This window comes from Hippocampus zosterae, chromosome 7 (genome assembly GCF_025434085.1).
Source record: "Hippocampus zosterae strain Florida chromosome 7, ASM2543408v3, whole genome shotgun sequence".
Lineage (NCBI taxonomy): Eukaryota > Metazoa > Chordata > Actinopteri > Syngnathiformes > Syngnathidae > Hippocampus > Hippocampus zosterae.
Genome location: NC_067457.1, coordinates 23,679,896 through 23,694,871, shown reverse-complemented (window position 1 = coordinate 23,694,871; position 14,976 = coordinate 23,679,896). Strand labels below are relative to the sequence as shown.

The following is a 14,976-nucleotide window of genomic DNA, read 5'->3' as shown; positions in this document are numbered from 1 at the left end:
TTATAACAGCTGGAGACACTCAGCGGTCCCAGGCGGCAACAACACACACAGGACAAAACATTAGTTGCACTTGCACACAAGGCTTACAGGGAAAATACAGCTTTGACTTGAGCGTTCAAACTTGAGTGCTATTTACAGTTTAATGCCACTCCCAGCTGAATTTCACTCGAAAACTAAACAGGAAACAAATAAAACTACACTGTGTATTTTAAACAACCAGCCTTTAGAGTCCGATAGCTTAATACTAAAGCTAATTAAAATCAAAAATACGTAGCCATTCTTTAACCTTTAAAAGCGAAGGATTGAAAACACATTTACATTAACAATATAACAGTAGTCACATTCATATATTCTTTATCCTTTGAATGGAAAGACTACTTTTAGCACCGTACTGATGACTTGCGTTCCATGGCGAAAGTTTGCTGTCAAGCTTCGCCCACCGCCTAAGATGAAAACTCAAAATTTTCACAAGCGCACCTTGCACATTTGTGTACAGTGATCCCTCGCTATTTCGCGGTTCGTTTATCGCGGCTTCAGTGCACCGCGTTTTTTTTTTAAACCTGTATATATTAGTCGCTACTTCGCGGATTTTTGTTTATCTTGGGTGGTTTTGGTCCCCCCCACCGCATTAACGGCGATAAACGAGGGATTACTGTACTTTACCAACGTCAAATCTGCTCCAGGTCAGGCGAATGAATTCCCTTGTAGGAGTTCTGAGGAAAATACTTAAAAAGTTTCGAAGCCCCCCACCAATAACAAAAAAAAACTTTAAACCAAATAGCCATTTATATTTTCATGCGTCCAGTTACGATGAACACGTCACGAATTTCATGTCTGTCGGACACTGACATACTGACAAATTTATCAAACATTTATATAAACAAACGAGAGCTCGTACGACATACAGTCTAAAGATCTTTTATTGAAACAAATAAATTAATAAGTTAGTCACGTGAACTACTTCTACTTTCGGCAGACGCACGTCATCATCATCATCAGGTGCGGGAATATGCTACATCGCTGGAAGGTGGAAGACTGTGGTAGCGTAGCTTAGCATCACTAGCTCAGCGTTTTATTGCTTTCTTCGGTGTCTGATCGCTATTAGAAGGACCGTGTGAAGCTGGAATGTCGAAATGGCAGCGAGTCGTTGGGAGGGTGACGTGATGAGCGAGAGAACGTGCAGAGCAAGAAAGGGGTGGGGGGAAGAAAGCGAGAAAGACATGCAAATGCATTCAGGCAGGCAATCGCTCGCTCTCGCACGCTTTTAGTGCCCTCCAGTGGCCTCAGAGGTAGTTGCGCCATGCCCGCTGGGTTATGATTGGTGACGTCCATTTCATGAGGCACACCTGTGCAATAACATAAGGAGATCCAATGAAATAGTCCTGCCTTGATTCCTGAAATAAGCTTGAGGTATTCATTTACTCAACTTCATGGGGTTGATGCGAGGTAAGGTGTTTATCATGAAGGAAAAGCGCACATTTGTTTGTGTTGTTATCCCCCCGCCCCAAGTATAAATGAAGACCGTGAAAATATACCGTGAAACATGTGACTATTAACTCATTCAGTACCAGCCAAGTCTAGACCAAGTCTGAAAAGACGTTTAAAAACGTCTTTGGGAGTGAATGAGTTAATTGAGGTATGGTATTTCCTACAGAATTTTGATGTTTGTAATGGCAGTTATTTTAGTGGATCTCGAAAACCAGAGAGTGCGGGTGTGCCTAAAATCACCATTGGAAAAAGTCAATTGGTGCTTGTTGTTCTGTTAAGAAAATGTGTTTGTTTGTTTTTTTGTTTTTTTTTACATTTTCTTCATTTTTACCAGACATCAATGTGTGGGTTGGCGGCGTGACAGAAGGCACACCTTTCCGCTGAGCGCCCTAACAAGCGCCCTCATCTACCACATGCAAAATTGTTCTTTGAGTCGCGTGTCATAATGCCGCAAATACGTAAACATGGCTTCGGCGTGCATGATGCCAAACATGAAGTGATGTTTTTTTTTCCTTCTTTTTTTTGCATGTGGGCTAAGAGCCTTACATTCATCACAGTATGCTTAAAAAAAAGAGTACCTTTGTTTAAAAAAAAAAAAGTACCCTTTGTTTTGATACCCTTGAGACCATACCTGTGCAATTTCTATTCAGTGTACCTTGAGGGACTGGGTGGGACTCCTATTTTGCAAGCTAGTGTTGATCCTCAAGAGGCGTGCAATGAGTGGCTCTCGGTCCAGCAGAGCCCTTTGGAGGGTCCCAAGAAGAAAAAAAAAGAAAAAAAAAACCCAAACCCAGAGTGTCTGGCTAGGACTCCAATGTGGCGCTGTCGGACTGCGAGAGGGTGTTGGCGGAGGGGAAGAGGTCTCTTTGGTCCGTTGAGCTGTGGTAGTCCGACGTCAGGTCGGCGTCCAGCAGCAGCGAGGACAGCGCCAGCTGAGACGACGAGCCTTTTTTCAGGCAAGACGAGTACAAGTTGAGCAGCAGGTCCAGCTTGTTCTCGATGGACTGAATCTGGAAAGTAAGCGGAGCAGACATTTGCTTGGTTGAAGGTGTCTTTTTTTCCCAATTCGAAAAGAAATCATACTTTTTTTTTTTTACATGATTCAAATATTTTCTGAACTAAGTGTCGGGGGCGTTACGTAGAAAAGACACCTTTAATTTGACCCCCCCCCCCCAGCAAAAGCTTCAACGACACAAATTAGATAATGACTGTTAAAATCCTTCTTGAAATAGTTGTGCAGTGTTTTTTTTCTCTCTCTGCATATAAATGAAAAAAAAAAAAGAGTATTAATAATATTCAAATAGTTCAAATTTGGGGGAGTGCTAATCAACAGGAGAGAATACTAAATATGTATATGAGGAAATTTAAAAAACATTTTTATCTTGTTTTTTTTTTTAAACACTCATACTGTATACCATATTTTTCGGATTATACATCGCTCCGGATTATAAATCGTACCAGCTAAATAATGCATAATTAAGAAGGAAAAAACATAAATCGCACTGGAGTATCAGTCGCAGTTTGGGGGGAAATTAATTTGATAAAATCCAACACTAAAAACATACATGTCATCTTGAAAGGCAATTTAAAATAAAAATAAAATGGAGAACAACAGGCTGAATAAGTGTATGGTATACTAACGTTAAATGACTGACATGCCTGGTAATGTCAGTAACGACGTAATATATTAAGAGTTATTCAGATAACTCTAACACAGTGGTCACCAACATGGTGCCCGCGGGCACCAGGTAGCCCGTGAAGACCACTTGAGTAGCCCGCCAGTGCCTGGACATTGTGATTTGCTAGTAGAAATTATGATTTAAAAATGCAAACATTGGCAGTACTGTGAGACATTTCGAAACACGATCAAAGTCTGACAATTTAAATCATCAAGTATTTAAAATAACACATCCTCATATTATTGAAGGTATTTTGGACAAATGTGTTATTTCAGACGTGTATCAATTTGGTAGCCCTTCACACAATCGGTACACATGAAGTTGCTCTCACCCTCAAAAATGTTGGTGACACCTGCTCTAACATAAAGAACATGCTAACAAGTTTACCAAATTATCAGTTTCACTCCAAATCACTAAATCCAATGAAATCGTCATCATCTGTGTCACTTTTAAACAACTCCCCCAACTCGGGAGGTAGACGAAGCGGCACTTCCTCTTCTACTTCGCCTACGTCAGACTCATCGTCGATTTATCAACACAGGCCGAGAGCGCCCTCTTGTGGTTTAACGTGTAAATTACACGTGAAATGACAATCATGTGTTAATAATTTCACACATAAATCGCTGCAGAATATAAATCGCCCCTCCGGCCAAACTGAAAAAAACTGCGATTTATAGTCCGGAAAATACGGTATACTAGTTTGGAGTATTTCATGCTTGGGGGGTTTATACACAATATGAAAAATCTTTTGCGACTTTTTCGATATTCTTTGCACCGGTAGAGACCGATGGGGATCATGAAATAAATCAACATATATTCGACTCCATATTGTATTCCCGTATTCTGAGGACAATAATATACCCGTCTCCCGTGATGTCATAGGAATGAAAAGTCAAATTACAAAAGCTTGAGCCGTTGCTATGCGACAATGACAAGCAGCGTACCTGTTTCTCCACTTTGACCACACGTCCCATCATGCTCAGCTCATCCAGAGACTCCAGTTCCGGCGGCGTCTTCTCGCCCTTTTCTGGTCGCGCCTTCTTATCGGCCTGGACGGCGCCTCGCCCGATTATCTGGTCCACCCTGGTCCGTGGCATCATCAAAATCCTCATCATAATTTGGGGGATCGTGATTAACATTCTCGCATCCTACCGCATCTGCAGGCTTTTGATACGGCCCAGCATGTCCAGGTGTCCCGCCGAGTACTGCTCGATGACGTCCTTCACGTCGTACGGACGCAGCGTCTCCTTGAACTTCCTCTTGGCCACCAGGAACTTCAAAATCCTGCCGTCGCGCAAATAAAGAGAAGCGTTGGGCGCTTCCTGCCCCGCCCTCTGTCGAACGCTCACAATTCAAACAATAAAAGCCCCGCCGCTTAAGATTAATTACAGTATCCAATGACCTTATCATCCACAAACGGGGCCCAATCAAAAACAGCAACTGTGTGTGGATTGTGATGGTGAGGATGAAGATGAGACATTTGAGCTTATCGGGATTTGCTGCTTCAGCAAAACAGGAAACGGCGTGAGCCAGCGTCGCTAAATGGAATGCACCGTCAAAGCTGCTCACTGAAACTCAAAGACAATCGACCCTTGCGAACTGGTATGGGAGTTGGAAAAAAAAAACGTTTTGAAGAAAAATCAGGGCGCTGGATTAAAAACCCCACCCCCGCTTTTAGCGATTAAGAGCCAACACATGAGCAGAAAATAAAAATATGATTGAATGAAATTCAACAGGAGATAACACAAAATGGGCTGTGTGAACACACAATCTGGATTCAAACTGACTTGACATTGCCACTTATTATCCTGCATACTCACAATTTTGTTCAAATGTGCAGATTTTCAGAGAGCTATACTGTGCATGCCTAAACATGTCCAATGTAAACACACACAACCTGGATCAGATCTGGATTAGTAAATCTAGTCCAAACCAGAAAAGTATTTTTTTAAAATTTTGCCCGTGGGTTATTTTTTTTTTGATGACATCATCAACACCAAAATGTCATAGGAGGTTCATATACTAAATCTAAAAATCGGAAACAGGATGTGGTGCCTAAATAAGTAAATCGCAGTGTTACGAAAACTTGATTTTCAATTTCTATCTAATTCTGCAAAGGGCAGCTTTTGGTTTTGGTCACTGATACTCTTCCCAGCCCACCCCTGCGCCGCTGCTGCCATTCGTGTACCTGCCGACGCTTTGAAATTGAACACACACTGGCAGCTCGTTCTCAAAGAGGCAGCAAAGTGCAAGAGCATCACATCACACGGCATAAAGCGAGAATGCGACAAAAAAATGGACCAAGGATAAGAACGGCCAAAAAACAAACCACGTACAGGGTGTGCACTGTTGCATACCGTTTAGCCGCTTCAAAATCGTCCGCTGTCACCCAAATGTAAGGGAAGAAACTTGGACCAAAATCAAACGAATAGGGAAGTTAGTTACATACGCGTAATTTTCGTTTTAGTGTTGTGGTTAATTTAAGTCAAAATGTCAACTCGTCATCCATTAGAATACATTTGTTTGTTTTTCACTGCAGAGCATTTTGAAAGGGATTCGCTTCACGAGTGTAAACGCACAATCGAGATTTGATTCCAACTGAAATCAGTTTACAGGACTGTCTTGAATTGTGTTGGGCTGGCTCAGCCTCGAATTCCTTCCGGCACCTGACTAACCTGACGGCTCGTATGAGCGTCTTGACGGCGGGAATGACCTCGTCCATGGCAATGTCGCAGTAGCCTCTGTCGTCCACGCTGTCCTCTCCCAGACCCTCCACTGGGGACGCATTCCCATCGGTTAGTATGCGGACGGAACCGGAAGGAGAGTCAATTTGGGCGGTACCGTCAACGGGAGGCCTGGCTTTGAGCCGCAGCGAGGTCCGAAAGCGAGTGCGGTCATTGAAGCTCCAGCTCTTCTGCACCTTCCCGGGGCTGGCCGCTTCAGGGACGTTCTCCTGGTTGGGCGAGTGCCTCACGGCCAGGCCGGGCGCCTGGGGCGATGCCTTGTTCCGGATCACCTGCGCCGAGCGGGAGTTGTTCATCCGGATCCTGTCCCGGAAGCCCAGTTTACTGCTGGTGACCAACAGTGGAAGAAAGAGTAAGTGTTGGTTTTGCATTGTGGTGCACGACTTCACCCCCCCCCCCCCTCCCCCAACCGGCCCATGCCACCTTTCGGAATCAGTAGGTCCATGCTGCAAATAACAAGGATGCAAGTTGGCAAGAGAATGCTTAATGCGACCAATAATACCATTGCTTATTCATTCATTAAAACTCTCAAGATATCACTGTTAAAAATCAGCTGACGTGTTAAACCCTTTCATGCACCCTGTAACCTGATAACACGATAAGATGTCCACTGCAGTAGCCGCTGTCCCTAAAAGGGTTTCCATGTCAACAACAATAAGGTCAGAATATTGTCATGAAGATGTATCAATAAAAATATTTCGTAAAAAGCACATTCATACAGATGACTTCAAATTTCTAAATATAGTGGTACCTCTACATACGAACGTCTCTTTGTACGAAATGTTCAAGTTATGAAATGCCTCAGCAGGAAAATATTGCCTCTTGTTACAAAAGAAATTTCAAGATACGAAAGGTAAAAATACAGTATAGGCTACTTGTCGCAGCTCAGAGTTTCCTGAACGCATCATACTTATAGCTGTTCTGCCATTGGCTATTACCGAGCATCATCCTGGCATCCCATTGGCTAAGAGGGACCTCTACCGTATGAGTCTGTGTGTATAGACAGATAGATATGCGTCTATGCAACGTCGCTGTCATTCATCACTCAGGCCCCGAGACATTCCGATCGTTTTACGCAAATATCCCCAGAATCACCCAGAAAAAGTGTTCATCAGTCGGGCAATCGCTCACTATGCTGATGTTTGCCTTGGACAAGGATTGATAAAAGCCGACAAACGCAAACGTCCTTGGATCAGTTCTTTACAAAACGCCAGGCAAAAACCACTTCTGAGAGAGAATATGAACTAAAGAGGGCAAAACCCGAAACCGCAGTTAAAAGTTACATGACCATTTTTAGTCTTGACTCCTTTCTTTGTTTTTTTACAGTATGCACAACTGTCATTTAATGTACAATAATTAATTGTTACATATTTTGATGCATTTGTGAAAACATTTATGGCTGAATTTTGAGGGGGCTGGGAACGAATTAGGGCATTTACATGGAAAACGCGTCTCTACTTACAAACTTTTCTAGTTAAGAAATTTCTTCCAGAACCAATTAATTTCGTAAATCGAGGTACCACTGTAATTGGATTATATAATTCGACAAAATCGTCTTCAAATAAAGTAAACTGGGAATGAGGGGAACATAGCCAAGCGAGCCAGTGAAGCACCGAACAGGCTAACAGACATCATCCACAAAAAAAAATGTGTTGCCACCATGCCCGATTGATCTCAGCATGACTCGGCAGATGCTGGAAAATGCCGTCAGAATAAAAGACACCCTCTCTTAATCGCACGGCAGGAGGGATTAAGCATTCAAATCGACTTCAAAGTGCGTACACAAAAATGAATGCGCACAAATAGACGCTTTGAAAAAATATTCAACAAAAAACGCAAGCTCGTGACATTCCAAAAGTGCCATCACGCAACCATCCACTTGCAACATACATTTTCGCAGATGCACGCATTTTACTGGATGAAACCATGACATACTTGTGTGTGTGTGTGCGTGCGTGTGTGAAAGGATTCCCAACATGGCCACACAAATGCAGGTATGTCCTTTAAAAAAAAAAAAAAGTCACAGCCCAGTTTGTTTGCTTTGTGTGATATGAAAAAAAAAGTTTTTTTTATGTCAATTAAATATATTTTTAAACTTGTGAATTTAATATGACCACTTGATTAAAATATATTTTAAAAAAGCCATTTAATTCAGTGTTTTTAAACTACAAAATGTCATTAACTTCATCGCGCATAATATGATGCATTTTAACCTAAACATTTTTTTCGTCATCAGTTTTTCCACATAACATTACAACTTGCCTTTATGTTTTGTCTTTAACCCTTTCATGCACCATGATTTCATGATTAGCCGTCCACTGTAGTAACCGCTGTCCCTGAAAGGGTTAACATAAAATATGAATTTTCCCTTCAACACTTTTTTTAAAATTACATTTTTCTATTATTACAACTTTATATGTTAAAAAAAAGAAATTTTTATATAGTTCTGAATTTTCCAACTCATGTAAAATGAGATTTATCCATCAAACGAAGTATGAATCTATTCCTTCACTTGCATTATGACTCGTTTAAAATTACAATTTTCATCTTCAAATTATGACTCCCCACATCAAAATGTTCCTTTTTTTTTTCTTTCCACACAAAACCTTTGAGCTCAAATAACTGCAAATTTTTGGGTGGCCATTTCTACATTTTTTCTTGAGTCATAATGTTCCTGATTTTTTTTTCCCCCACGTCAAAAGTAACCCTGTGACCTGTACAACTCAATTGAAAAGCCTACTAGAACATCTCAAGTTCATTTGGAGTCAAGCGTGGGAACGTGGTGCCAAACGTAAATACAGAACCCAAGGACATGCAAATGACGTTCAGCCTACATTGAATGGAATACACTTCAAAGACAAGATATTTAACGTTCAAAGTGATTGCGTTTAGCTAATAATATTCATTTGGAATTTCACGGTCTCAAATTCATTCAGAATTTGTATATTTATCTGCAACAAAAATGCTTCATTGGTTGTAACGCGTTGGTGTGGACATAGGCCTGATGAAGCTTGAGATGATTTTATTTTCCGAGTGGCAAATGTCCATGCAAAGAGAAACATTAGCGCACGTGAGAGCTGGTAAATAATAAAGAAAGAAAAGTGAGGCATGCTGAATGATTTATTCGCCAGGCCGGCTTCCCCATTAGACATGCTGGACTTGTCACGCTCGTAAAACGTTGGCAACTTCCGCCGCGGCTTCAGCACATGCGTTCTATGCGTTTGAAGCTTTATTATTTAAGGTGAGTTGACTCCAAACAGTCGGCTGAAAGAAAATCTTGTCGCGTTAAAGATAATTCAGTTGAGTCGAACATTTAATTTAGTCTTATTGTGTAAATACAAAGTGTTTTTTTTTAAACATTTAAATGCATCAAAAGCAACTAGGAGGGTATTTTTTATTCTTTTCAATCTAATCAAATGGATTACAATTGCATGCATGACACATGCATTGGAATTTATTGAAATAATTTTTTTTTGTCATTTACGGTCAGCAAATATGCAGCAAAATGTTCTCTTTAATTTTTTTGTGTTATTTTCCATTGCAACTAAAGAAAATGTTGGAAATATTTAAAAAAATATTTGGTAATTTATTTGTAACATTGATACATCTCAACTTTACAAAAGAACTATTTTCAAGTAGTTTATTTTTTTATTGTATAAATTGGGTATACACTCAAAAAAATAGTGTCTGATATTGTAACTCATAACATTTTGTCCATTTCAAAATACATTTAATTTTAAAATTTCAATTAAATAAACCATACTTAAAATATGGAATTTGTATTGCAACTTCATGTCCAAAATATGACTTTATTTCAATAAAATGTGTGCATTAAAGGGGAAATGAACCCCCCCAAAAATTCTCATTACAATAATATGTTCTATACGCCTCCACTAGTGTCAACGTAGCATTCTGATTAATATTGCGTTTGTGAAATATGAGTTCAGCAAAAAAATCCGCCCCTTTTTCACCATCTCACTGGGCAGCCATTACGCCACTTGCTTTTGCAAAACATGCAAAGTTGACACCATCATATCATGTAATGCATTTCCACATTGGAGCCTGACCTTCTCCGTTAAACGGCTAACAGCTCTGGTCCACCAAAAGGGTGCAACAGGCAAGGCGGGTAAAGGTCAAAAGGTCAAAAGTGGCGGTGTGCGCGGATACCTCTGCTTGCGTCCGGCATGAATCCGGAAGAGACCTCGCTTTTTTGCAAGGACTTGACTGGAGGAGGAGACACACAAGGCAGAGTGGGTGAGGAGGGAGAGGAGGTTATGTAGGGGGTGTGGGGGAGCGCTGTGTGGTGGGGAGGAGGCAAATCAGGGCCTGGGGGAGTTTCAATATTCCAAATAGTCTTGAAACGGACAAATGTACACTGGTTAGCCACTTCATTAGGTACACCTGCCCTGTACAAACAGATTTAGATTTTTACTTCTTCCGACTGCTTTTCAAATGTGCAATTTAAATGGATTTTCATTTTGTTTGTTTTGATTTCACCATTTACAAATTCAAAGTTCGCAATTCAGTTTGAATCCTAAATTTCCCCCCAACAGGTGAAAAGCTGTCCCCCCCTCCCTTTAATTGAAGTCTTGCATTGGATCTGTTCTCCAGGAGTATCTAATGTTTTGTCCAATGATGGCAGTTTTTAGAGAATGGAGATGCCTGGTGAGTCGTCAGTTTTGGGACCAGCAGAGGGTGGTGGAGCATGCAGGGCACCTCAAGTGTATATCAGTCAACAACAACAACAATAATTCCTCCACACATCGGCAGTAACTTCCGTGACTATTCTTCTGGTGTTCATCAATAACAAGTTAGGCAATCAGAACGCGCCAATGCACGGCGCCCTTAAATTGAAGCTGAGGACGTGAAGCACAAACCTGCGCGGCTCTTCGGGCCTCCTGAGGACGGACGGGGACAAGAAGGGGTGCAATTGGGTGGGTGTCATGATGGTGGCCACAAAGAGAAAAAAAGGGAAAGAAGAGTGAAAAGTGGTGAGGAAAATGATTATGAAGATGAACACAAAAAGATGGGGAGACATGCGGCGACACTGCAAAAACCTCAACTGAACCAAGATTGAAGATCTCAAATTAAATTCCTTGTTTGTTGCTCACCCCAAGACCAATTCTTGCAGCGTACGAGTTACACACAGAAAAAAAAGTGGTCTTAAAGAACAATCGGAGAACTAAAGGTACTTTACAACTATTATCTGCCAATAGAGCAGAACATTTTCACCTCGACACGTAAAGAACAATATATGCTACCTGCACTACAAGAAATGTTATGCTACCTACGCCTATAGCTATACCTGGTACCTGGGCAACTCAACTCAGCTATGTTTATAGAGCATTTTAAAAACAACCATGACTGCGTACAAAGTGCAGACAAGTGCAACCTTAACATTAATCAACAAAGACACTTAAAAAAAATACATATACTGACACCAAATGCCATAACTTCTGTATTTTTATTCCTAGACATGACAAAAGTGGCCTTAAGGAGAAAACGTCTTTGTTGCCGAGCGGGAACATAGGTCTCACTGCCAGGAAATAACATGTTTTCTTAAGTTGGGGCAGCATTGAAAACCACAGGGACCTCAAATTGAACCCTGCGGAACACCATATGACAGTGGGGCAAAATGAAACTCAGAGCAACCAAGGCTCACACAAAAAAACTTATGTCTGCCAAATAGGCTCGAAACCACAAATGCCCACCTGGCACTGCGAACGAGCCAACAGAATACTGTGGTCCTCCAAGTGAAAGCTACGCTCCTTAAACAAAGCGAAACACTGTAAGCATGCTACTACATCTACCATTCAGAATCACAATTTACTTAAACCGACTTACTGTACAACTACTGATAAAACCTCAAAACAAGTATCAAACTGTTGGCAGATCATTTTGCTTTTAATAAAATTTTCCTCATTTGATATATTTCGCTTTTTTTTTTATTTTTGAGTTCAGTTTTTGCAGTGCATACAACACAGTTAGTGCGTTAATTCGCTGTTAGACGCACGGCAACACACAAGCTCGGCTGTGTGTGTGTGTGTGTGTGTGTGGGTGTGTGTCCCTGTAACGTGGGCAGTGGTGCGAGGTGCGTACCTGTCCCCCGACATATAGGGGGCGCTGTAGGGCCGCAGCCCTGACAGCGGCATGTGGTTGAAGTTGGCGCTGTATGGCGGCGGCGGCGCCTTCTTGCTGGCATTCCGCTGCCGCTGGAGGTGACTGAACAGTAGTGTCAGTTCTCTGACGGCCACGTGCACAAAATAAACATAATACATGACAAATTCAACAAAATGACAAAAAACTAACCAAAACTAAACAAAAAAACACACACAACAGGGAATGCAGAAGGCAAAAGCAAAACACGCAAAAAGGCCAAAATCAGGGTCCCAGTGCTCTAAAGGAGATGCACAACAGAGAAGACGCAGTGTGGAACCACAAAATGCTCAATGGTGGTTACGCAGTTCATAATTGAGTTCGCAAAATGCCACGCTCACAAATTTTCATGATCTTAACTTGTGTGGTAATTCCAAAATCTAAATTCGCGGAAAGAGTCACCAGGTGGTTACCCAGCACAAGGCCTGTCATTTAAAAAAATTACATCTGTTGAAGTTTTTTTTAGCAAAATTTGTGCTCACAAGATTTCTCTTGCTTGATATGTCAATTTATGTCTAAACTGTGAATGGCTGGCAACCAGTTCAGGCTGTACCCCGCCTACTGGCTGCAGATTGGTCACCTAATCTGAAGGTCACAAGTTTTTTTGTTAGCTAAATTCGTGTTACCATCTTTTTGTTATCTGATATCATTTTCATATCCAATGTCGTGTTCTCATTGCATTTTTGTTATCTAGATTCACACATTTTTGTAATACAAAGTTGGAACCACAGCTGTTATCTGAATTTGAAATCCATTTTTTTTGTTGTCCAAATCCACATTTTGATTATTTTCTTTAATTTTTTTAACAAAATTTTGCGCTAACAGGTTTTTTTTTGTTCCTTAAAGTCATGCTCGCATGTTTTAGCTGAATTTGTGCTCATTCTTGTTATTTAAATTCAAACTCACTACTTTTTGTGACTTCAATTCTGGCTTAAGAGATTGTTTTTTGCATAATTTCCAACACTTTAAACATGGGGGGTAAAAATAGCCCAAATTGGGTAAGATACAAAAAGATACATACCCAATTTTGTCTTATTGATTTAACACCCAAACTTTGATCAGATGAATCACACCCAAAATAATCAAATTTTTGGAACCCTTCTTTTTTGGGGGGGTGAGAGGGGGGGGGGGTTGATACAAAGCAACCCAATTTTTGGGGGGTTGTTTGTTAGACCCAATCTTTTGAGTTCATTGAGTAACAAAATATTTTTATGCCCCGGTTCAGGTTATTTTTGATCCGACAGTTTTTAGAGTGTAATTGAAGTCCCAAGTGAATATTTATTAGGCGTTTCTCTGTGGTTCCTCTCCTTTAAAGCAAATTACTGAAATGAATGGGGCGGGGGGGAGCACAATGTCAGAAAGTAAATCAAATAGAGAATCAAATGGTGGTGTCATCGGGAAATAATTCAGTTATGAGGGAGATCATTAAAAGCATAAGTCAGAGGGGCTGGATGTAGTGTATATGTACACTATATGTACAAGAATGTGTGTGTGTGTGTATGTATGTGTGTGTGTGTGTGCATTTTCGAGCGCGGCGGCTAACGCTACTACACGTGTGCGTCTAACAAACGCGTCAAAAACACGCCATCAGCGGCAGTGGCGATCCAGCCAGGACAGGTGGCAAGTGTTACCTGAAGGAAGGCAGCATGCTGTCGTAGAAGTACCAGGTGGCCGTCAGGTACGAGTGCTTGGCGTCGGTCGAATAGAGACGCCACGCGGCCTGGTTAACACACGTTAACATATTTACAAGCAACACGCAATACAGTGAAGCGGGTTACGTTCATTTTTGTGGGTTTTGCAGATGGTACCTGGATGAGGTTGGCGGCAGGCATGCGTCGCTTCTCAAAGTGCTTCTGGCGGTGCTGCTCCTGAACCTTCAAGGCAAAGCCTGAGCCCAAAATTCCCTAAAAAAAGAATTTAAAAAAAGAGTGAAGAAAAGGATTGATAGGGTGGAGGACAAATAGGAAGACAGTGACCATCAAATAACACGAGTCAGACTGACAGCGGGCAGGGCAAAGAAGGAGACGCCCAAGAGAGCAAAACCAGCTGCCAGCAGACGACCCTGCCAAGTGCGAGGGATCTTGTCGCCGTAACCGATGGTGGTCAACGTTATCTGAAAAATACATATAGCACATAAAAAAAAAAAAATTAAAACATTCGTCATGTTATTTGAAAAATACATAACATATAAAAAAATAAGGGCAGCCCGGTAGCCCAGTGGTTAGCACGTCGGCTTCACAGTGCAGAGGTACCGGGTTCGATTCCAGCTCTGGCCTCCCTGTGTGGAGTTTGCATGTTCTCCCCGGGCCTGCGTGGGTTTTCTCCGGGTGCTCCGGTTTCCTCCCACATTCCAAAAACATGCGTGGCAGGCTGATTGGACGCTCTAAATTGTCCCTAGGTGTGAATGTGAGCGTGGATGCTTGTTCGTCTCTGTGTGCCCTGCGATTGGCTGACAACTGATTCAGGGTGTCCCCCGCCTACTGCCCGAAGACAGCTGGGATAGGCTCCAGCACCCCCCGCGACCCTAGTGAGGATCAAGCGGCTTGGAAGATGAATGAATGAATAAAAAAATAATACAAATACAGTAGTCATTGTATCTATTTGTCAGTACAGATAATATAAAAAATATTGTATTTTTTTTTTAAGTACGACTGTGTGTGCATATATCCATAATTTTGTTTTATGTAATTTATTTCAGTTTTTTCAAGGGAGAAAAAAAAAACCCTAAAGAAATAATGCACCAAAAAACGAAGTATAACAAGAAATCATAGAAGCAGAATTGACATTTGGCTTCAAAACATGACATACCCAAAATAAAATAAAATCACAAATATTACCGTTTGAATGCACTTTTAATTAATTAAAACTAAACTAAATATATTCAACCCTTATGCGGTCAAGCGCTTTTT

At 41.3% G+C, this 14,976-nt stretch overlaps 1 protein-coding gene across 3 annotated transcripts in view; it reads right to left on the bottom strand.

Moving 5' to 3' along the window:
* Positions 1–902: 902 nt before the first annotated feature.
* LOC127603905 (potassium voltage-gated channel subfamily KQT member 4) overlaps positions 903–14,976 on the bottom strand; it is a 29,145-nt gene continuing 15,071 nt past the window's right edge. The window contains exons 6-16 of one of the 3 annotated variants that reach the window (XM_052070599.1): positions 14,070–14,180; positions 13,876–13,971; positions 13,699–13,787; positions 12,011–12,154; positions 10,789–10,809; positions 10,079–10,135; positions 6,009–6,238; positions 5,843–5,942; positions 4,320–4,451; positions 4,112–4,250; positions 903–2,498 (exon numbers count right to left, since the gene is read on the bottom strand). In XM_052070599.1, coding sequence (XP_051926559.1) covers positions 2,292–2,498; positions 4,112–4,250; positions 4,320–4,451; positions 5,843–5,942; positions 6,009–6,238; positions 10,079–10,135; positions 10,789–10,809; positions 12,011–12,154; positions 13,699–13,787; positions 13,876–13,971; positions 14,070–14,180 — 1,326 coding nt within the window. In that variant the 3' untranslated portion in view covers positions 903–2,291. The remainder of the gene's footprint in view (positions 2,499–4,111; positions 4,251–4,319; positions 4,452–5,842; positions 5,943–6,008; positions 6,239–10,078; positions 10,136–10,788; positions 10,810–12,010; positions 12,155–13,698; positions 13,788–13,875; positions 13,972–14,069; positions 14,181–14,976) is intronic. The other 2 variants (XM_052070600.1, XM_052070601.1) reach the window with 2 other exon arrangements.